This window comes from Chiloscyllium punctatum, chromosome 4 (assembly GCF_047496795.1).
Source record: "Chiloscyllium punctatum isolate Juve2018m chromosome 4, sChiPun1.3, whole genome shotgun sequence".
In the NCBI taxonomy this organism is placed as follows: domain Eukaryota; kingdom Metazoa; phylum Chordata; class Chondrichthyes; order Orectolobiformes; family Hemiscylliidae; genus Chiloscyllium; species Chiloscyllium punctatum.
In genome coordinates this window covers 49,474,043-49,499,036 of record NC_092742.1, presented here as the reverse complement: position 1 = coordinate 49,499,036, position 24,994 = coordinate 49,474,043, and the positions used below count along the sequence as shown (strand labels likewise).

The window sequence follows — 24,994 nt, the reverse complement described above, 5'->3', positions numbered from 1 at the left end:
GAATATCATGTTGTAAACTGTTATGCTTTAATCTAAACATCGATTTCCAAAATGTAAGAGAGTTGGGATCTCAGGGTAGCTAATTGGCATTTCTACCTGGATACAAAACCCATGCGATTTATGTGTCGAGGAAATATGCTTTGAGAGGGCAAGGGTTTCTAAGGGAACGTTTCCCTTATGGGAGAGTCCAGGGGGCACAGTTTAAAAGCAAGATTTGGATGGCAAAGAATTCTTCTTTTCGGGGTAAAGTCAATGGAACTTTTTCTGGCAAAGAGGATTGGAGGTAGAAGTCATTAAATGCTTTGAAAGCAAGGACAGATACATTCTTGATAAACCAGCAAGTTCAGGGTAGATAGGAATGTGGAAATGAGGCCACATCAGATCAACTGTACTCCTATTAAATAGGTGAGCAGATGAGAGGGACTGAATAACCTATCCTGTTCCTAGTTCGTTAATTCTTATGGAAGTCTCTAAGATATACTGTAGGAGTGCATGTTGGAGCTTACACCCTGATTAAAAGATTAAAATGACACTGGAAGGTTTGCTTAGCCTGTGTTCAAGGGAGTATGACCAGCAATACCTTTCACGGTGAAAGACTATTATAAAGTTAAAGGTTAAATAGCTGGGAATTAAAGAAATTTTAGTAAATTTAGTAAATTCAGAGTCAAGAGTTGGTGGGAACTGAGTCTGAAAAAAAATGAATGACTACTTACTTGCAGTTCAAAATTGTTCGTTGTTAAAAATTGAAGAGGATTTTTTTTCTGTAGTTCTGAAACTAACAACAAAAGTGCTTTGTTTATATTGTTTTAATCCATTTGTTACAGTAAAGATCTTTAAAACATGCACCAGTGTTGAACTTTAGAAAGTGCAAATGTTATGGATGAATTATAAGATTCATGTAAGCAGTCTGTTAAAATTACAGGTATATTTGTGTGATGTTTGAATGAGCCTTTTTTGACTTGATCTTAATGGAGTTTGTAAATTAAGACCAAATGTATATTTCAATTTTTTTTATCTTGTGGAATCACAAGGTATTAATATAATATTAATATAATATTAATATAATCAACAGCGTGTAATAAAGATAAAGTTGCAATAGTCCTACTGAACCATAGGGCTGCTCTGTCATGACTGGTGGTGGTTTAACCCAAGGGCCACCATGTTTCATGTGACAGGAGAGGTTGAGAAGGAGAGTTCTTCGTGGTGACCTAAGCTGCTGTGAGAATTAAATATGCAGAACAATCTCAATTATCCGAACAAGACAGGCAGGGAGCATTTGGATAACTGAGAGTTCAGATAATGGATAGCGTTTTTACGGGACCTTGAGATCTTCTTCGAATAATCTGAAATTCGGATAATCAAGGTTAATCTGTATACTGTTGGCATCACCTTGCCACTCTATTTCACTCTCGACAGATGCTGCCAGTCCTGTCTTTCATCAGGATTTTCTGTTTTTTTTTATTTCTGATATTTAGCATCTGTAGTATTTTGCTTTTTCAACATGAATGTAATTGTTTCACCTGGTTCTTGATATGGCCAATTATGTGCTTTAACTATATTAGAGCCATAATAAAAAGGTCCATCAATCGGGTTTCTTCAATAAGGATTACATTACTAATCTGGTGTGAAACAAAACTTAAGGATGATGCAAAATTAGTTAATACATGTAACTTGCAATTTGAATGTACAAGCAGTTACCCCTCTAAATATTTCAATACATGTGACAAAGGTGTAATATTTTCAGAGATGGTTTTTGAGGAAAGTTCACATTGGCCAATAAGTATTATGGGTGATTTTTTTCCTTGGGGTGCTGTGACTAACAAAAGTGGGATATGTGGAATGAATAAAAACAATCAGAACCTCGACATTCGAGAAAAATTGTTCTTGGTGATTTTCCACTCAAACCTTAAGTAGAGACTTCAGAATCTCATCATTGAGCAACCTTACTTCCATTTACTTGCACCTCATTAAAGACCCAACTCGTATTATTGCATGCTACTTCCAATTTTCCTCCTCTTCCCTGTGAAACTTGATAGCACAAGTTCCCGACATGCAAACAGGTATCTGATGCCATCATGCAAATGCTTCATTATAACAGTGTCCCTGCATGCTCCATGGCTGCAATCTGTCTCAATCTTTTATCTATACAAGTTGGCATTACAAACCACCAGCCTCCTCATCTCACTGCGCCTGCTTCTTCCAGGTTGTATTGCATGCAGGACACACAGGCATCTCGTGGATCTGCACAGGATACATCTTCCTACTCTTAGTTTGTGTTCACTTCACATTGCATTCTTCGTGCATACTCACTGACTTCAGCAGTGACTTGCAGGCTGCTAGCTTCTCCATGATTCCGATTACTTCCTTAGTATACAGAGCCTTTAATTTCCAGCCTCTTCTTGGTGCATAGGGAAAGGGTGGGCAGATTGTGACATGAGGCTGCATTGGACAATCAAGGGAGTGACAAGTGGTTGAGTGACACAGTACAATATCAGTGTCACACCTGCAGCATGTGCCAGCAGTATGGTCAGCAAACACACTGCATGTGTTTCATACAAATGACAATATCTGCAAGTCAAAAGGCAGCAATCCAGTGTGGTGCATAGTCAGAATAATGCCATAGTCAGTCAAGAGGCTGGCACAGTCATCAGGCATTTGATCCTGCCAGAGACTGGAGATCCATTTTCTTAGTCTGGGGATTAGATCAGTTAGTCCTGAAGGTCAAGGGCAGGCAGTCCAAGGAGTACAGGTAGGTCAGCAATACTGCTGTGGACACCTCAGTTTTGGGAGTGAACCAATTTTTATTTATTTTTTTTAAGAAAACTCTGCAATTTGACTGTTCTCTTCCTGCAGTTAGTTGATTGTGCCTTTAGGAAGAGTGTGAGATTCCCAGGAGCAGGTCCCTGGAAGTGTGTTTGTATTTATGTGGGATTCTTCATGAAAGCTTTGGAAATCATTGCCTCAAATGGACTTCACAGTGTGGCCAAGATCACTGTGCAGTATGATGTATTCAGGGTGTCATAAATATTGGAATGTAAAAGCATATGGTGCTACTTCCCCACACTCTCACTTTCCCAAAGAGCCTTTAAGAGTATTATGGAATAGTCACCAAATAAAGTAAGTTGTTATATTAGGCGAGATGACCAAACACTTGGTCATAGTGGTAGGATATAGTGTCATGGAGTCATATAGCATGGAAACAGACCTTTCGCATTAACCATAATCCCAAACTAAACTAGTCCCACCTGCCTGTATTGACCCATATCACTTCAAACATTTCTTATTCGTGTCCTGATCCAAATGTCTTTTAAATGTTGTAACTGCATCCACCACCTTCTGTGGAAGTTAATTCTACACATGAACCATTCTGTGAAAAAGTTACCCCTCATGTCTTTGTTAAGTCTTTCTCCTCTCACCTTAAATGTACAGCCCCTCGTCTTTAAATCCCCCATGCTAGAGAAAAGACACCTGCCATTCAGCTTATCTGTACTCCTCAAACATCTTAAGAAAGCTGACAAGATGTATGGTGGAATTCCCTTCATCGAAATATCTGAATTAGGGATATTTGCCCAATGTGTAGCACCATTTGCGACTCTCAAACAGTCCATGATCAGATGCAATAAGACCTAGACAATATTCAAGCTTGAGCTGCAAGTGATAAATAGTATTTGTGTCATACAAATGCCAGGCAGTGACCATCTCCATTCAGAGATAAATCTAACAATTGCCCCTTGACATTAAAGGGTGTTAACATAATTGAATCCCCCACGATCAATATCTTGGGGGGAGGTGGTGGGGCAACCATTCTTCAGAAACTCAAGTGAATTTGCCATATAAACACAGTGGCTACAAGAGCATGGGTGATAGAAAGATTGGTGGAGTTGTGAATGTTGAGGAGGATTGTCAGAGGATACAGCAGGATATACAGGTTGGAGGCATGGGCAGAAAAATGGCAGATTGAGTTTAATCCAGATAAATGTGGGGTGATGCATTTTTGATGGTCAAGTGCAGTGGAAATTATACAGTGAATGGCAGAACCATTAGGAGCATTGATACGTAGAGGGATCTGGGTATGCAGGTACGAAGATGGGGTAGTGCAAGTTAATAAAGTAGTAAAAAAGCCTTATGGCATACTTGCCTTCATTGGAAAAGGCATTGAGTATAAGGATAGACAAATTATGCTGCAACTTTATAGAATTTAGTTGGGCCACACTTGGAATATAACATATTGTTCTGATCACCACACTACCAGGAGGATGTGGATGCTTTGGAGAGGGTATGGAAAAGGTTTACTTGAATGTTGCCTGGTATGGCATATTATAGTTATGAAGAAAGGAGCTGCGTGGTGGTTCAGTGATTAGCACTGCTGCCTCACAGCGCCAGGGACCCTGGTGCGATTCCAGCCTCTGCATTAAAGAACCACCTGGACGAATACATGAATAGGAGAGGAATAGAGGGATATGGATCCTGTAAATCATGACAGTTTTAGTGTGGAAGGGCAAACTGTATTGGCTCAGGTTGGAGGGCCAAAGGGCTTGTTCCTGTGCTGTATTGTTCTTTGTTCTTGCTCTAAGAGTAGATGAGAGGCTAAGAATACTCCAGTGAGTAATTCACCTCCTGACTCCCAAAAGCCTATTCACCTGCTGCAAGGCACAGAAACTTGAAAAGGTTCAGAAAAGATTTTCCAGGGTTGGAGGATTTGAGCTGTAGGGAGTGGCTGAATAGGCTGGGGCTGTTTTCCCTGGAGCATCGAAGGCTGAGGGGTAACCTCCATAGAGGTTTATAAAATCATGAGGGGTATTGATAGGATAAAAAGACAAAGTGTTTTCCTGGGGGTGGGGAAGTCCAGAACTAGACGGAATAGTTTTAGGGTGGGGGGGGACTTAAGGGGCAACTTTTTCACACAAAGTGTGGTGCATGCATGGAATGATCTGCCAGAGGAAGTGGTGGAGGCTGGTATAATTGCAACATTTAAAAGGCATCTGGATATGAATAGAAAGGGTTTAGGGGAATATGGGCTAACTGCTGGCAAATGGGACTAGATTGGGTTGGGATATCTGGTCGGCATGGATAAGTTGGACCAAAGGATCTGTTTCCACGCTGTACATCTCTATGACTCAATGATTCTAAGAGTCTGTTGGAATACTCTCCGTTTGTCCTTATGGGTACAGCTCCAACAACACTCGAGGAGCATACATCATCAGGGACAAAGCAGCCTGCTTGATTGGCACCACATCCACAAAAATTCACTTCCTCCACCATCGATGCTCATTAGCAGCAGTGTGTACTGGCTACAAGATATAATGCAGACATTTGCCAAAATCCTTAGACAGCAGCTTCTAACCCCATGACCACTTCCATCTAGAAGGTCAAGGGCAGCAGATAGTTTGGAGCACTATCCTGACTTGGAAATATATCATTGTTCTTTCTTTGTTGCTGGGGTAAAATCCTGGAATTCCCTCTCCCATGTGCAGTGTTCCTCCACCGAGAGCATGTTGTCTGCTGTGGTTCAAGAAATCAGTTCACCACCACTTCTCAAAGACAACTAGGAATGGGCAATAAATGCTGGCCTAGCCAGTGACACATATTTTGAACCAGGCCAAACTCTCTCAAAATATTCAGAAGATAGTCCAGACCATAACTAATTTTCTTATTTTTGAGGTTAATGTAAGGTGTTCCATTCCTGATGCAAATCGATTGGTAAAACTACCAGATTTAATGCAAAGCACACTTTATTCATCCCCTATAGTTAAAATGCAACAAAAGAAAGAAGGAATTGGAATAACTTAACTCAATTGAAAAACTTGGCAGAATAATAGATATGGTAACTATTACTAATTAACTGTTTCAATGTAATAAAATCCCATAAACACACCCCTTGGCAAAAGGCAAATTCAGAACACAGATTGCCTCACAGGTAACTCCCGAAGTAGGCAGAGAGCCCCAGCTTTTGGCTGAACCCAGGAGAGGGGATGAAATAGCTTTCATTTCTTCAAGGCCCCAACAGCAACTGCTGAAAGATAAGCTGTTTATTCTAGTGCATGTCATTTCTGCCTTAAAACCTCTTAAATTTAAAAACAGGTCAAAATAACCACTTAAAGCTACAGATCATCAAATGCCCATGTCCTACAAGTGAATAAAAGTTTATTTTTTAGAAATTAGGACCTAAGCATCTGATGGCAAGGTTGACAATGGTGAAATGATTAAAATTGGATTACTCAATAGATCATAATTTGTAGAGGGATGGGACATAAGGAGGTCTGTATGGCTGAAGAACACTGAAGAGCTTGATTCAGATCTAATGTACAGTCATTCAAATAGCACAGCTTTCACTATATTCTGAACTCCTATTTGACGTTTTTAGATGGGTTATTTGGAATTGATGTAACCTTTGCAGCAGAATTTACAATGGCATCCAGTTTGTGATGGATGAGACACTGGCAACAGTCCAGAAAGGCATTTTGAGTAGAAGGGGTAATGGCAGATTTTTAGACAAAAAGAGAGAATTGCCAATAATGGCAATTGAGAAAGGGAAATCATAGAATCCCTACTGTGTGGAAGCAGGCCATTCAGCCCATCAACTCCACATTGACCAGACCCACACTGCTACCCTATCCCTGTAACCCTGCATTTCCCATGGCTAATCCACCTAGCCTGCATATCCCTCGGCACTGAGCAATTTAGCACGGCCAATACACCTAAATTGTGTTACAATCAGATAAGGTGAAGTCAAATAGGGCCTGAAGCGAGATAATAGAGAAAGTAGAGAAAGATATGGGCTGAAATATTCAGGGTAAGTACAAGGGGGAAACTTAGAAGAAGTTATGCTTAAAGAGCTAAGGAAATGGAAGGAGGAATAAGAGCCATCTGATTTGCAGAAAATGCCCTTGAGTTCATGGTACTTATTGTTAGACATGAGCGTGGAGGAGGCAGTGATGAGCACCCCTGAAATGATGGTTAGCGGTGATGAGAAGCTGCATGGGACCTTTGCCTTCTGTGATGTTCTTTGAGTTGTGAACAATCAAATTAAGAGTATTTATTCTGTTCATTAGAACATAGTTTTAGGTTTTGTCACACTTAAGAATTTTTGATGAGTTTTTAAAATGCCATGTTAATGCTTCAAGTAATTTTGAATGCAGAATTTTAACATCATGTCACTGATTAAATTTATGTGGCCTGGTCCCTGGAGCTTTTCTTCACATCCAGAACATTTCCTGTTGTGGTAGAGCGTTTTTTAAAAATTGGCAAGTGTAACTTATTGTATGAACCTTTTTTTAATGGTAAAATAAGCTGTAAAAACCTGTTGGCTGTGTGGAATAATGAAGATGATTTAAGTAACAGATATGATGGTGAACTCTGTCATGAATTAGCAGTCATTTGGGGTGACAAACCAGTGCTGAAGAAACCCATTCCCATTGAGAGGTTTCTCTTGTACTTGATTGTTGATTACTGTCAGAGTTTATTCCTTTGTGGCTCTTTAAGATGTTTTAAATTATTATAGGTGCTATATAAATGCATGTTAACTGTTCTTATTGCCATTCTCCATTATTTGTCATGGCCAAGCATTTATTGTCATTGTTTTATCTATTCTGACCAACACATGTTAAAATTACCATGGGTCACATTAGAGCTGAAGTTATTCCAATATGTTGGATAACTGTACATGTTGGATAGGCAAGAATTCATCCTGTGAGCAGAGATCAATGACACAAGCAACTTGGTAATCTACATGAATGTGGCTTTCTTGCCACTGATTCTGTCCTCGGAATTATTGAATAGCTATTCTGTAGATAATTTTGTCAGTGTTGTGTATGAGTATTTTTAAGCAATTGTTGACCTCTGTGGGTAATAATGTTAACATTGATGAGGACCAATATTGCCTTTGTAATTTGGGTTCAGTTCCATACCAGTGCCAATTCCATTCATATTACACTCTTTCTCCATATTTATTCAGTTTATTTTTCATGTTAATTTAATTCACTGTTAAATGCTATAATTGAGTTGTCTGAAATAGCCATTTACGGAAAAGCATTTTCTATTTTGATAATCCTCTGCTCAAAAAAGAACAACCTAAATATTCAAGTTTTCTTCTAAGTACCTATTTACTGATAAACAAGAGACATGTTATTCAAAGTATTTTTTTCACTATATTCTCAACTGCTATTTGTCTTTTTCAGTCAGGCTCTTGAAAATAACTTTTTAAAAATATTTGAAATGTTAGCAAAAAGTTTTTTATGCATTAGCTATAGCAACACTGCTAAATTTCAGAAACCCCATTTGAAGGTCAAAATTTTCCCCGTTCAGATTGGGAAACAGACATTGGAGGAGGGAGAGATAGGTTGCAACTATGATGTTTGCAGGTGCAGACTGCTAATTGGCTAAAGGGCAGATTGAGCAGCTAATTTGTGAATGTAGAATGGAGATGGACATTGCGAGGTGTTTGTCCATTAAACATATTCACAGCAACCATTAATGTGGCTGCCATTGGACTGAAAGAGTGAATGCACCAGGGATTCAGAAATCTGTGACTTTGCAGATGACACAACACTTGCAAGTATTACTAAGGGAGGATTGTGATAACCTTCAACTGGATATGGACAGGCTAGTGGAACTAGTATGCAGGTGGCAGATCAAACTTAATGCAAAGGTGAGTGAAATCATTCATTTTGGTAGAAAGAATGTGTGTGTGTGTGTGTGTGTGTGTGTGTGTGTAGCGGTGGGGGAGGGGGGTGTGGGGGGGCAGGTCGGTGATGGTAGGGGAGGTGTTGGGGATGGAGGGAGGGAGGGAGGATGGGATTTGTGTGCAAGTCATTGAGGATGACAAGCCAAGTTGAGAAAGCAGCTAATAAAGCTTTAGGGATCCTGGGATTTGTATATAGTTGCAGAGTGCAAAAGTGTAAAATCTGTGTAAGTATTAGTTTGGCTTCATCTGCAGCCTCTCTAATGCGCTCACATCGAGAATGGCACACTATATTCTAATTAAAATTCAAGAGAATGGTCCAGGTGATAGTCAACTTCAGTTAAATAGATCAGTTCTCTTTTTGGAGAAATGTTGAGAGGAGATTTGGTAGAGGTAGTCAAAATCATGAACCATCTAGACAGAATAGGTTGGAGCAAAAGAACGTTGCCTTTGGTGGAAGGATTGAGTACCAGAAGAGACAAGTTTAAGGTAACATGAGGAAATCTTTTTTATGCCTTGAGGTTTAAGAATCTTGGTTGCACTGCTTGAGAGTCGAATAGAAGCAGAGTCAATTAAAGCTTTCAAAAAGGAATTGGACATAGTCTGAAGAGATAATTTTTAGGTTTATGGAGGAAAGGCAGGTTTCCTGTAGAACTAAGTGATTTGCAGATGCAGAGAGCTGGCATGTATGAGGGACTGAATCGTCACTTTCTGTGTTGTATGGATTTAAGGACTTAAAGAACCTGCCCTGAGACCTTAATAATCCATGAGAAATACCCAAGAAATATTTCTGAAGATTTATACTGCCTCTTGTTTTGCATTGCAAGCCCCAAAGTTGTGTCTTTAATTACCCTTTGTGTCGATTTTTTTTGCCTAATTAAAATAAGGTTGTACCCCTGATTGCCCTGTTTGGTGACTTTAATGATTTTAAGCAGACTTACATTCTGCCTCTCACACCTATCTCACCCCTGCAAATGTATTGCTTCTGCCTATGTAGTTTGAGTTGTGACAGGCATACATCTGTCTATTTATCTATTCTGCCGAAATCCTCTTGCAGTCTCCACGAATTTTAAGATCAGCAAAATTTGACATCATTTGTGCTGTTGTGCAAGTCATTTGCGTATCTAGAGAATGAGAAAGGTTCCAACACATCCGTGAGGCACGCCTCTAGCACATTTTGGCAGTCTGAGAGCATTAATTTAGTCATTGTTTAGTTGTTTTATCCTTCAGCCATCCCTTTATCCTTGAATATCATTAACTTTAATTTATGCATCATGTCCCATATGTGGCACTTTATCAAACAGTTTTTGAAAATTCAAATTCAGTGCATTCTTTGTTTTATGCTCTCATTTTTCAAAGAATTCAATGGAAATAATCAAGCATGACATACCATTTACAAATCTGTGTTGACTGTCCTTGATTAGATAATACTTTTTCAAATGTATAGTAATGTTAGCCCTAATGGTTTCCGCTAGTTTTCTTCCTCTGATGTGCAATTAACAGTTTGTAGTTAGGACAGATGGTTTTCTTATTTAAACTTTGTCAAGTAACCTTTGTCACCTTCTCGTGCTTTAGTATGTATATTTTCCTACATAAAAAGAAATGAAAAATATGATTAGAATGTCTGATGTTTAATTGCTAATATGCTGCATGGAGCTTGGACTATCTGGGTTTGCTGTCTATTTATCATTTGCCATAATGTTTTGAAATAAGTGTGTCAGTTATTCCTCATTCCTTTCAAGGACCCCTCCTTTCATCGTCGACTTTTAAATATAAAAGCAAAATGATTAAGAATCTCAATTCCATTGAAGATTGCTGCTGACATCCTTCAATAGCTTTACCTTTTCTTTAACTATCACTTGCATGTATTCTTTAATCTCAGCAACTGTACTTGCCAATGTCTTCGAGACACTCTAAACTCCTGTTTGCTATCAACCATTATGCATTTTAGTAATGAAAAATGTTTAAGGAACTGATGCATGCATTACAACAGGGAAAGTAACAGTTGTGGCTAACAAATTAATTCAGGATAGTATTAGATCCAGCGAAGAATCTATGAAGTTGCTAGACACTGTGTGGGGCAGCACAGTGACTCAGTGGTTAGCACAGATGCCTCACAGCGCCAGGGACCTGGGTTTGATTCCAGCCTCTGGCAACTGTCTGTGTGGAGTTTGCACATTCTCCCTGTGTTTGTGTAGGTTTCCTCCGGGTGCTCCAGTTTCCTCCCACAATCCAAAGATGTGCAGGTTAGGTGAATTGCCCATGATAAATTGCCCGGGAATGTGTAGGTTAGGTGTATTAGTCAGGAGTAAATGTAGAGTAATAGGGTAGCGGAATGGGTTTGGGTGGGTTACTCTTTGGAGGGTTGGTGTGGACTTGTTGGGCCAAAGGGCCTGTTTCCACTCTGTAGAGATTCTATTAAAAATTCTATTCTAAAAAATAGCAAACTTGAGGATTGGAAACAGTTAAGACTTCAGTAAATGATGACTAAGAGATTTGATTGATTATGCGTGGACAAAATAGAGCATGAGTGCGAATTTGCAAGGAACATAAAGTAGACAGCAAGATCTTCTATGAGTATATAAAAAGGAAAAGATTAGGGAAATCAATGTCAGCTGCTTACTGTCTGACTGGAGAAAATGGAAATTAGAGAACAATCAATGAACAACTTTAGTTCTCTACAGAAGGAGACACAAATATCTTCCGTGGAATGCTAGAAAAGCAAAGGTCTGTTTGGAAGGGGCAATTGAAAGAAATTTGATTTCGTCATAAAAAGATAATACAGGAGAGGTTAGTGAGACCGAAAACTGATGTGAGAATCCTCACTGACTTTTCATTACTTTTATTCTTCCATCAATTTTTAGTTTGGAGCTATGAATTGGGAATTATGAGCTGAAGATGGTCTTTGGACTTTGAGAAAACAGCTTGTGGTAAAAGGAAAAGAACAAACCAACTAAGCTTTTGTTTATGGGGCCAGGCCTAGAATTTAACTGCAGACTGTTTCTTGATTAAAAGAGTTCATACAGACACAGGGACACCGGAAGAGCACTGTATTTAAACAGACAGCAGACGTTGGCTATTAACGAGGTCAGTACCTGGGAATTGATCATATATTCAAGCAGATGGCAATGGTATTTGAGGCCCTAGGAAAAGACAGTCAGTTTATCAGGGCAGTACCAGAATGGAATTTTTTTTTGGACTATGTATTCTGCGGAGAAGTGTTCTGGGTGATGGTGACACAGCATGAAGATTTTAAAGCTGCTTACCTAACTTTCTTACCAGCTTTTGGAGGTCCGGAGAGTAGAAAGCTAAGTTAGAGGTATTACTATATGTATCTGAGTGAACTGAAAAAGTGATACCGATCAACATCTCCAGAAGATCAACCAAGGAGTTCATATTTGTGCTTATGAAACAATGCATCATGAAAACCATTTAAATAATCTGGCCAGTTTTATTTTACTTATCCCCTAACTATTTGTTTGTTTTTCCATTTTTTTGTATGAGTGGGGGTTGAGAATAAATGTTTTGGTTTTAAAACATTGAAGTTAATTATCTTGTTTGTTTTTTTTGCCTCTGCTAAAGTTATTGTATTTACCAAATTGTTAAGTTTTTTTTATTTAAGAAACAAAACTGGTGTCTGAACAAAGTCAGCAGAGGTGGTGGTGCAGTGAGATACTGTCGGAAAGGATTTGCCTCAACCTTGACTCCAGACCCCTTGAAGTCTCATGGCTTCAGGCTAATGTTGCTGATTATGACATACAATCCTTCCTTGGCAGGTGAATCAGTGTTCCTCCATGTTGAGCAACACTCTGAAGAAGCACTTAAGGTGGCAAAAGGGCGAAATGCCTTCTGGGTGGGGGATTTCAATGTCCACCACCAAGAGTGGCAGTACTACTGCTGGTGGGTCCTAAAGAACATATATGCTGATTAGGTCTGTGGAAGGTCATGAGGGAACCAACAAGAGGGGAAAAAACCTACTTGACCTCATTGTACCCACTTTACCGGCTGCAGATGCATCAGTCCATGACAGAATTGAGAAGAAGGACCACTGTATAGAACTTGTGGAGACAAAGTCCCGCTTTCACGTTGAGAACCATCTCCATCGTGTTGTGCCAAAGTCTGTTGGGACAGACTTTGAACAGATCTAGTAATTCGAGACTGGGCAACCATGAGGCCCTCTGGGCCATCAACAGCAGCAGAACTGTACTCCAACACAATCTGCAACCTCATGGCTCGGCATATTCCCCACTTAACCATTACCATCATGCCAGGGGATCTAACATGGTTCAATGGAGAGTGCAGCAGGGCATGCCAGGAGCTACGCCACACATGGATAAAGATGAGGTGCCAACCTGGTGAAATTACCAAACAGGACAAGCAGCATGGGTGACGAATGATAGGCAGAGCAACCCACAATCAATGAATCAGATCTAAGCCCTGCAGTCCTGCCGCATTTTTAAAACATTTGCAGATGGGATGAGGGTGCTGCTGGCTAGGCCAGCATTTATTGCCCATCTCTAATTGCCCAGAGAGCAGTTAAGAGTCAATCACATTTCTGTGGGTCTGGAGTCACATGAGGACAGGATGGCAGCTTCCTTCCCGAAAGAACATTAGTGAGCCAGATGTGTTTCTCCAACAATTAACAATGGATTCCTGGTCATCATTAGACTTTAGTTCCAGATTTTCTTTTATCGAATTCAGATTCTACCATCTGCCATGTTGGGATTCGAATCCAGGTCCCCAGAGCATTGCCTGGGTTAACAGTTCAACAATAACACGATGAGGCCATCGCCTCCCTACAACCAGTTGTGAATGGTGGTGGACAGTTAAACAACTCACTGGAGGAGGAGGCTCCAGAAATATCCCCATCATTTATGATGGAAGAATCCAAATCATCAGGGCAAAAGCATTCACAGCAATTTTTAGCCTGAAATGCCAAGTACTGTAGACGATGCATCTTGGCCGCCTTCAGTGGTGAGCAGGATCACAGGTCTTCAGCCAACTCGATTCATTCTAGAAATGGGTGGAGGCACTGGATACTGTAAAGGCTATGGGCCCTGACAACATTCCAGCAATAGTACTGATGAGTTGTGCTCCAGTACCTGCTGCTCTCCTTGCCTTCAGACCTGAAATTCTGGGCCTGAAGCATCAACTCTGATTTCTCTCCACAGATGCGCCAGACCTACTGAGTTTTTCTAGCTATTTCAGTTTTTGTTTATAAATAAATGGTAATAGTTTTGGGAAATGTTAAAGTCCAAAGGGACCTTCAAGCAGGCTGTGCAGTTTGTTCTCCCGACCAAAGAAAGTCATAGAAGGACCGCAGTATAGTTTCACCAGACTGTGATAGGGAATGGCAGATTTGTCAGGAAGAGAGGATGAGTCAACAAGATGTGTATTCACTGAACTTTATAAGAAAGAGAGGTAATCTCATTAAAGTGTGGAAAATTCAGACAAAGCTGGAAGTACTGGATGCAGAGATGAGACTTCCTCTGGCTGGGTGGCTCAGAACTAGAGATCATGGTCTGAAGATGCATGGTATGCCATTTAGGATTCAAATTTCTTCATTGTGAGAGGGTGGTGCACCTGTAGAAATCTCTAGAAGAGAAGGATGTGAAGGCCAAATCACTGAATATGTTCAAGAAAAAAAAGGTTTCTCGAGACCTAAGATGTCAAGGTATACGGGAAGAGAATGAGAATGTGACATTGAAGCAAGAGATCAGCCATAATCATGCTGAATGAAAAAGTGGGCTGGATGGGATGAATAGCCTATTTTCTCTATTTATGTTTCTATTCTATATTTGTGCTTTGCCACTTCTCCTGCTTTCCTTCTGTTATACCACCCAAATAAATTGTATTGCACTCTTTAACTTTTAGGTTTTGGTTTGAGCTTTTGGAAGTTATTTGCTCCTAGTTAGGGTTTTAGGCTGAGCCCTATCCATCACATAGTTAAATGCCTCCCATTCTGATCTTCTGTATTACCTCCAATGTCTATTCCAGTTATTAGATTACTTAGATTACTTACAGTATGGAAACAGGCCATTCGGCCCAACAAGTCCACACTGACCCGCTGAAGAGCACCCACTCAGACCCATTCCCCTACATTTAACCCTGCACCTAACGCTATTGGCAATTTAGCATGGCCAATTCACCTAACCTGCACATTTTTGGACTGTGGGAGGAAACCAGAGCACCCGGAGGAAACCCACGCAGACACAGAGAATGTGCAAACTCCACACAGTCAGTCGCCTGAGGTGGGAATTAAACCCAGGTCTCTGGCGCTGTGAGGCAGCAGTGCTAACCACTGTGCCACCGTGCCGCCCACGCTGTTATTTTTCATCCCATATCATCTCCGTGTATTTTATGTCTGTATTAAAATTGTAAATCTAGTAAGATGACTGGGTCTGTAATTATGTTCTACTGTCAGATTATTAGATGCCTATTCTTAAACTCTTTTTTTCATTTTTACATTCCCTTCCATGTCAAAGACTTCTTTGTGTTCCACATGCCATAACTGCTGTGTCAACCAATACTTTTGTTAAGTTGATTGGTGAAAGGTGCACCATCTTTGATTGACTCACCCAGTGATCAATGTTATATTTCTCCACTTTGCCTACCCCACAAATCCCTTAGCTAAGTGGGCTTTTTGATTGAACGTCCTGCCTTTCCAAACGTGTGGATGAAATATGAAGTTGGAGATGGGAAGTGAGTGTTGTGTTATCAGAGTTGTATTTATAATTATGTCTGGAAGTAGAGATCAAGTGAAAGTCTGATATTTGGAAGTGTAATTTTCAGGCTAATTTTATCTTTCCGTTAGAATGTCAACTGATGAAGACAGAGCGACCAAAATCAAACACATTTATCATCCGGTGTCTCCAGTGGACTGCAGTAATAGAAAGAACATTTCATGTTGATAGCCCAGAGGAACGGTATGTTTTATAAAGGATGTGTGTTTATCAGTAACAATGCTGATCAGCTCAGTTAAAACTGCATATTGTTTCTTTACAGCACAGAATTTTAATCACCAGCAAATTCATTCATAATACATGTCCAAAATATTCCTTACTTATTTCAGTAGTCAAATAATTTTCAAGAATATTTTTAAAGAAGACAAAAGTCTGTTATAGACTTAGTGAATTATCGGCGCCTTTCAAGAACATGAATACAATTTTCCATGCCCTTGATTAATGTGGGCAATGGCAAGAAAGTTGGGGAAAATGCAGCAAGAATGGAAAACATGGAATCGTGACATGAAGAAGGAGTGTCCCTGTTTTCCGTATAAGGTTCATTTGGCAAGATCAGAATCTCACTATTAAGTGGTGACTACTTTTATTACAAAGTATTTGCATCTCCTCATTAGGTCAACTCTCCTCATTTATATTCTACTTCCAATTCTCCTTCCCTGAGGAACTAGATGGTGCAAAATCCTGACATGAAAGAACAGTTACTCGGTGGTATCCACTTATCGCTTACTTCCGGATCTCATCTAACTCTATCTTCTTCTCTATGTCTCTGCATACTCTATGGACCTTCTCCAACCTTCATCCACACAAACTAGCATTGGCACACCATCACTCTTGCCATGTCATCAGGTCTGATCTCCATCCAACTCTCACACCACCTCAACCTCAGGATTTTACATTGGAGGTCAGGGATGCCAATGACTTGCATTCTTCTCCCAGGTTGTGTAGCATACAAGAACAAGCATACCTGTGCACCTTCTCAGGAAACATCTTGTGGCTCTCAGCTTTGTTTGAGAGTGATTGGGAATTGCAGACAGCAAGAAGAATTAATAGCTTGGATGGATGAGCGCCTTTGAATGGACACACTGCATTTAATAGATGTATAGTTCATAAGCCTTGGGAAAATGGATGTGTAATGACAGAATTAAAGTGAGTGTAAGGTAGCAAGGAGAAATTGGTAGCATTTACTCTTGTGGAGATCAAAAGATCATTAGCCTTCTTTCTGCACGGCTGTGTGTTGTATTTCGGCTGGGCCACTGTATTAACATGGATTGCTGTCTCAGTCCAGGCTGACTGTGTTTCTGGTGTCATGGCCTCCTTTTGCTAATTAGCATGATGCAGTACTGCCCTCCTCTCTGTCAATTACCACCAAGGTCCCAGTCAATGTGCTGAGGATCTTACCTCTCTGGGCCATGTCCTTAATGTAGACATTCAAGCATCATAGTCTGAAGTGCAGTTCCTTGCTTACAGCATCTTAGGTGGTGTACAGTTGGAGGTGACAGTAACATTAACATTGGGAGGCCCCAGCAGTGACCAGTATTTCTATCTCTCCAGTCATGTGATTCCATTAGAAAGATGCATAAGATCCAAATGCATAATTAATAATGTGAAAAACTGAAGATTGGGTGAAAAATGTCATTGTCAGTCATTGTAATCCGGACTACATGAATCTCACTTGCTAAACAGTTTGGTTGTGTCGTGGACCAGACCAAACCTCCTTAAAATATATCAAGTAGATAGCCTAGACCCTAACTTTTAATTCAATTGGTTATGCTACTCGGCTTTGAGCAAAACAGACTTTATTTTAACTGTAGGATAAGAATACAACAGAAGAAAGAATTGGAATAACTTAACTCTATTGGAAAACTTAACAGAATAATATGTTATTTAGCTGCTAAACAGCAATTATTCCAGTATAGTAACATCCCATAAATACACCCTTGGTAAAGGCAAACTCGGTAAAGTAGATTGTCTCACATGTGAACTGGCATCAGAAAAAACCCAAACTTTTAGCTGTAACAGAGAGAGAGAGAGAGAGAGGCAGCTTCCATAGCCAACTTCAAAACCCCAACAACTACTGAAAGCTAAACTAAAACCCTGGTTCTGTGGGAACCTGACTTCACCCATTCATGCTGCTTCTTATGTTTCACCTTTTTAAAAAAAATGATCAAAGGCCTTATAAGCTATTTACCTTATTTGCTTGGATTTGACTGCTCGGTGCTTCTGTCTTAATGTCTCTTCATTTTCAAAAAAAAGGACAAAATACACCCTTTAAAGCCATAGTATTGTCGCTGTTGATAATGGGAGAATTCCATCTTGTTTAACTTTTGGTGCCTTTACTTTCTTGATGAGGGTTTTATATCTAAGGAACATGCATTTAGTCTTCATTTACATAATGATGAGATTATAAAGAAGGATTTGAAATATTAAACCAGACCATAAAGCCTTGAGGAGATTTAGCAGTCATGTTCTAAGTTTTTGAAATGACAAACCAAAAATTTGTAATGTGAAAACTATTACCAGGGAAATAAATAGGACAGTTTCAAGAATATTTTTCACAAATTTATTAGAAAAGTGGAATATGTTGCTATTTGTTTATTAAGGTAGAGTCTAACTTGGATAAGATTAATTAACCAGGTTTATGGTAAAAATAATAGATAAAAGAATATGGAAAAGAGCAAGAAATTTCACTTGAAATGCCAGTACTTGAATGAGTATGATGGGCTAAATGAACATTTGTGTTATAATTTTCATGACTCAATGCCTATTCAAATTTTCTAACCATTGACTTCTACCATTTAACGTTATGAATTTGTCTTCTGCTGTACTGTTGAAATGATCAGTTACAGTTTTTGAGTTATATGCTCTATGTTCTGTTAACAATGTGATGTAGGCACTTAAAAAGAGGAAAAGTGAAAAATCAAGCGACATACAATGTGATTCTAAAGACTGATATTTTAATCCTTTATGTGTTGCAAGCGGGTGATTGTGTTTTTGTTTGTTCCCCCAGTAACTGTTGCTGTTAGTGACATTTGTAGCGAGATCCCCTACAGGGAGAACTCTTTGAAATACGGGCAGTCAGCCACAGAGTTAGATAAAGGGAGAGTAGCTGAGCCCAGCATTCACTGTAATAGTTTCTATCACAGGAAAGAATACTGGGTGCCTTCCCTGATCCTGCTTAGCTATTTTACCCCTTTTGGAAAATATTTCACATTGAAAATGAGAGTATTTTGGAAAAGCAGGAAAAGCAAGAAAAGCAATACATTGTTATTGTTTTAGAAATGATAAAATTCGAGGAACAAAAGAAAGGATAATAAAGGAGAATAGTGGCAACTGACAAAGAAAAATAACATCATGAAGTGAACTGAAGTACAAGTAAGGGAAAAGTGAGGAAAATATGAAAAATAACACCATAAGACATAGCAGCAGAAATTAGGCCATTCAGTCCATCAAGTCTACTCCACCATTCAATCATGGCTGATAAGTTTTACAACTCCATTCTCCCACCTTCTCCCTGTAACCCTTGATTCCCTTGATACTCAAGAACCCATCTATCTCAGTCTTAAATATACTCAATGACCTGACCTCCACTGCTTTCTGTGGCAATGAATTTCACAGATTCACCACTCTCAGGCTGAAGAGGTTTTTCCTTATCTCCCTTATAAAAGGTCTTCCCTTTACTCTAAAGGCTGTGCCCTTGGGTCCTAGTCTCTTCTACTAATGGAAACATCTTCCCAACATCTACTCTGTCCAGACCATTCACTATTCCGTATGATTCAATTAGATTCCCCACTCATCCTTCGAAACTCCATCGAGTATTGACCCAGAGTCCTCCAACGTTCTTCATATGTTAAGCTTTTCATTTCTGGGACCATTCTGGTGAACCTTCTCTGAACCCGCTCCAGGGCCAGTACATCCTTCCTGAAATATGGGGCCCAAAACTGCACACAATACACCGAATGTGGTCTGACCGTATAGAGCCTCAGAAGTACATCCCTGCTTTTATATTCAAGTTATCTCAAAATAAATACCATCATTGCATTTGCCTTCCTAACTACTAACTTAGCCTGCAAGTTTACTTTGAGACAATCCAGGACTGTAACTCCCAAGTCAGACTTCTGAATTTTCTTCTCATTTAGAAAATAGTCCATGTCTTTATTCTTCCCACCAAAGTGCATGGTCTCACACTTTCCCATGTTGTGCTCCATCTGCCACTTCTTTGCCCACTCTCCTAACCTGTCCAAATCCTTCTGCAGCCTCCCTGCCTCCTCAATGCTACCTGTCCCTCTACCTATCTTTGTATCATCTGCAAACGTAGCCAGAATGCCCTCCGTTCCTTCATCTAGATAATTTTTGTTATAAAATGAAAAGTTGTGATCCTAACACGGAACCTTGCAGAGCACCACTTGTCACTGGCTGCCATCCTGAGAAAGATCCTTTTATCCCCACTCTCTGTTTTTGCCAGTTAGCCAAGCTTCTATCCATGCGAGCATGACGGGCCCTTATCTTGCTTAAAAGCCTCCTGTGCTACACCTTGTCAAAGGCCTTCTTGAAGTCCAGGTAGAAAACATCCATTGGCTCTCCTTGGTCTAACATGCTTGTTACTTCCTCAAAGAATTCTAGCAGACTTGTCAGGCATGACCTCCCCTTGATGAAACCATACTTTCTTTGCCCTATTTTACCGTACACTTCCAAGTATTCAGAAATGTCATCCTTCACAATGGACTCCAGGATATTGCCCACGACAAGGGTAGGCTAATCAGTCTGTAAGTATAGTAACAAATCACTGCAGATGCTGGAATCTGTACTGAAGACAACAACTGCTGGAGATCACAGCAAGTCAGATAGCTTCTCGTTATAGCGTGACTGAAGACCAAATGCAGGTGCATTTTCCTTAGATCTAAAACTCTAAAGAGAGCAAACTAATGTTTCGAGTTTAGATGACTCTTCATCAGAGTTGAAGTGTGGAGGGGACAGTATTTATGCTATAATCTGGTTTGGGATGATACTGGGGACAGTGGGTGTAGGGTGCTGGTGATGAAATATATTGATATATATCAAGCCTGTGAGAATGGCAGAACAATAGCGTGTCTCCTGCCAGACTTGAAAGGATAGTAAGTGGGATGCGGAGAGGGGAGGACATGATAACAAGCTAAAAGAAAAGGAGGAAATGTTCCCAGTTTGAAGGTGTTGAACAGAATATTAAGTGCAGAAGGTTGCAAAGTGCCTTGTCTGAAGATGAGATGCTGTTCCTCCAGTTTGCGCTGTGATTCACTTAAGCTGAACTGTCAACATCTTTTCTTCACTGGCATCTCTGCACCCAGTGTCAACACCCCCCCCCACCCCCAGCCCCAACACAACCCCCACTCTCCAAACCATAGCATGAATGCTGTCCCCTCCACACTTTGTCAGTCCTGATGAAGTGTCATCTCAACTCAATGTTAGCTTGTTCTCTCCCCGTGGATACTGTCTGACCCAATGTGATCTCCAGCATTAGTTGTCTTAAAAATATGTTCATTTTCTTGCCAGAGTCGATCAGAGAATTGATGTTTTGTTTTACTTTGGATTTAAGACAGTTTTGCATGCAGCAAACTTGCACAGGCAGTAGTATGACAATAACCAAGTTATTTGTTTTGTGATGTTAGCTGTTTCATACAGTGGATCATCTATGTATAGAATGAGCTGCCAGAGCAAATGGTGGAGATGAGTATAATTGCAACTTTTAAAAGGTGTCAGAATGGGTATATGATTAGGAAGGGTTTAGAGAGATATAGGCCAAATGCTGGCAAATGTGATTAGGTTAATTTAGGATATCTGGTTGGTATGGTTGAGTTGAACTGAAAAGTCTGTTTCCATGCAGTATGACTCTATGTCTCTAATTGAGAGATTAATGAAGGTCTGGACTCTGGTTAACTTGTCAGCTTTACTTCAGCATAATCCATGGGATCTTTTATGTCTACCCCATTAGATAAACAGCATCTCAGTTGAACGTTTCATCCAAATTTTGGCACCCCTGATAGTCCAGTGCTCTCTCGGCATTCTGCTGGTGTGTCAGTCTATATTTTTGTTTTGTGCTGAAGTACAGGAAGTGGATATGTAGCATCCGCAGTCAGTTAAATCTATAAATCCAAGCTCACATTGATGACTATGTTGAATAAACTATTAACCAAGACCTTCCAAAGCTCTGATCACTGCTTTCCAGAAGCATGAGGGTAGCAGATACATGCGAACCTTGCCACCTGCAAGTTCCTCTCCAAGCCACTCACCATCCTGACATGGAAATATATTGCTGTTCCTTCACTGTCGCTGGGTCATAATCCTTGAACTTGCTTCCAAACAGAGATATTCGTCAACTTTCACCAAATGGACTGCAGCGATTCAAGAAGCACCTAAGATTAAGCAATAAATGCTAGCTCAGCACACATCCATGAGTGAATCTTTAGAAAAAGTACCTATCGTCAATGGCGTGGTAAATTAGGGATCCATGTTTTTTAAGCAGTTTTACCTGCCACCCATTAGTAACTGGTTGTGGAATACTAAGATAACTTGTGAACTGAAAACAATACAAAGTAACTTCACATTTCAGAGGTCAGATCAGTTTTCCTTCTTGTGAATCCAAGGAAAGTGATGGGATCAGACGGAGTACTAAGCCATGCACTCAGAGCATGCGCAGATCAACTGGCAGAGGTCTTCTTGGACATCTTCAACCTCTCCCTGCAGCAGGTCACTGTCCCTGCCTGTTTCAAGAGGGTCAACGTCATCTCTGTGCCTAAGAAGGCTCATGCAGCATGTCTCAATGACTACCGCCCAGTGGTCCTAACGTTGGTGCTTTGAAAGGCTGGTCATGGCATTAATCAACTCCAGCTTCCCCACTACTCTTGATTCACTCCAATTTGCCTATCAGACCAACAGATCCACATCAGATGCCATTTCACTTGCCCTTCACTCCCAGAACATCTTGACACCAAGAACAGCTCTGTAAGAATCCTACTCATTGGCTACGGTTCAGCCTTCAACTCTATTATCCCCTCGAGACTGATTACTGGACTTAGTGATCTCAAACTAAGCCCCATTCTCTACAACTGGATCCACAGTTTCCTGACCGACAGGCCACAATCAGTGAAGATTGGGAACAATATTTCATCCTCACTAACACTCCACACTGGAGCTCCCAGGGGTGCATACTCAGCCCCCTATTGTACTCACTGTATACCCATGACTGCATCACCAAATACCAGACTAATGCCATTTACAAGTTCACTGATGACACCACCGTGGTCAGTCGAATCTCAGATGGCGACAAAACAGACTACAGACGGGAGGTGGAAGATCTGGAAAAATGGTGCACTGAGAACAACCTAGCCTATGCCGGCAAAACGAAGGAACTCGTTATTGACTTTCGGCGGGATGTTACTCATGCCCACCCCCCCCCCACACACACACACATTAACGGCACAGAGGTGGAACGAGTGGAGAGTGTCAAGCTCCTGGGAGTGGTCATCCACAGCAAGCTCTCCTCTTATGGATACACTGGTTACAAAGGCCCAACAATATCTCTTTTTTTTTTCTTCCTCAGGCAGCTGAGAAAATTTGGCAGGACGGCGAATACCCTAGCCAACTTTTATAGGTGCTCCATTGAGAGCATTCTGTCTGGATGTATGACCACCTGATATGGCAACTGTACCATTCAAGATTGGAGATGGTTACAGAGAGTGGTGAACTTAGCCTGGACAATCACAAAGGCCAACCTCCCATCTATAGAATCCATCTACCAGGCCCACTGTCGAAGAGAGGCCACCAGCATTCTGAATGATCCATCCCACCCTGGCAATGTTTTTCTACAACCTTTACCATCGGGGAGAAGGTACAGAAGCCTGAACACACACACCAGCCGGTTTCGCAACAGTTTGTACCCTACTGGTGTTAGAATACTGAATGGACTCTCAAACTCTTAACATTCGCCTGTACTTGTGTTTTGTTTGTGCTGCTGTTTACCTATTATTTACCAACAATACTACTAAACTATGTGATCTGCCTGTATTGCTCACAAGACAAAGCTTTTCACGGTGCCTCAGTACACATGACAATAAATTCAATTCAATTCAATTTGAAAACCTGTTGCAATTGGGGGAAAACCAAGTGACTGATAAAATTGCATTGTTTAACTGCTGATCATTTTATCTGTAATTATAAGATGAAGCTTTGAACAGTTTAATAAAAAAATTTCTAAAAATATGTTTTACAAAAAAATTATTAAATGTATTGCAGAAACATTAGTTTTGGAATGTTTCAAAAGTAATTTATCTGGTATGCAAGGTGAGGTTTAGAATGATTAATTGTTTTTAGTTACATTCTTACAGGGAAGAATGGACAAAAGCCATCCAAACAGTAGCAGATAGTCTTAAGCAAGAGGATGACATCATGGACTACCACCTACAGCCCCCTACTGATCACTCATGGACTGATGCCATAGAAATTTCTCGCACTAGACCAAAAGACAAAGTGGTAGGATGTCTTAATTGCATATACGCAAACACCAAATATATTATAACTTTCATTATTTAGCGGAATGACATTTTTGATTATATTGGAATAGTACCCCATAGATTAGAAATTACTGTTGTTGCTAACTGCTGATAATTACTGAAAGCATTACTAAGATATAATACCATAATTGTAACAAGCAAATTAAAATAGACCAAGAAATACACTTAAATAAATTAAACACCCATCTAGTTTCTCACGAGTTAATTTGTAAGCTTCTGCTTCTTTTATGAATATGTGAGGTGAGAGGAATAAAGGTTAATATTTTGTTTGAGATTTTGTAACTGAGATAGCTTTGGATTTATACAGCACCTTTCATGCCCTTAGACTGCTTCAGTATGCTATAGAGCTGATCAGTGTACATTTTGGAAGTGCACTTCCTGATGTTGCCAATTTGCATGCAGCAAGGCCCCAATATCAGATGGAATGATGACCTTGGGAAGTGTTAGTTACCATAATGGGAAGAGTGTTCCCTTCCTTTTCTTCAAAATACCAGTGGGGCAGATGCGTTAAGGCTTTAAATCTCAGGTTTCACACTTGCATCACCATTGCACAACTTCTTTTATTGATTTTCTTCAATCTCTTTGATGCTTGACAGGCAGAATCACTAAGACTTCTGTAACTGATTGTATACTTTCCTCCAAAGCCATTCTTCTCATTTCTCACTAACACGACTTAACATCCATCCACTGAGTGAGTTTCAGTATCACCAGCACTGGCAGAGTTGGCTGAGTCCTCGTGGATGTGTTTGTCTGACTAAGTCTGTGGCAGGTGGGTGAATAAACCTACTTGCATTCAACTTTTTTTTTCACCAAATTCATCTGTTGCAGATGCATTTGTTGATGACATTATTGGTAGAAATGACGATTGAAAAGTCCTTTTGGGGACGGGATCCTTTCTGCACTTCTGCTAGGGAGGAGATAGCGGAGCCATTGGCCTTGATTTTTATGTCGTCGTTGTCTACGGGAATAGTGCCAGAAGACTGGAGGATAGCAAATGTGGTCCCCTTGTTCAAGAAGGGGAGCAGGGA

The 24,994-nt window shown here is 40.2% G+C and overlaps 1 protein-coding gene across 3 annotated transcripts in view; it reads left to right on the top strand.

The window, feature by feature from the left end:
• The window catches only part of akt1 (v-akt murine thymoma viral oncogene homolog 1), a 123,863-nt gene that overhangs the window by 69,307 nt on the left and 29,562 nt on the right, over positions 1-24,994 (top strand). For all 3 annotated transcript variants that reach the window (XM_072568633.1, XM_072568632.1, XM_072568631.1), the window contains 2 exons: positions 15,495-15,606; positions 23,781-23,925. In XM_072568633.1, the coding sequence (XP_072424734.1) occupies positions 15,495-15,606; positions 23,781-23,925 (257 nt within the window). The remainder of the gene's footprint in view (positions 1-15,494; positions 15,607-23,780; positions 23,926-24,994) is intronic.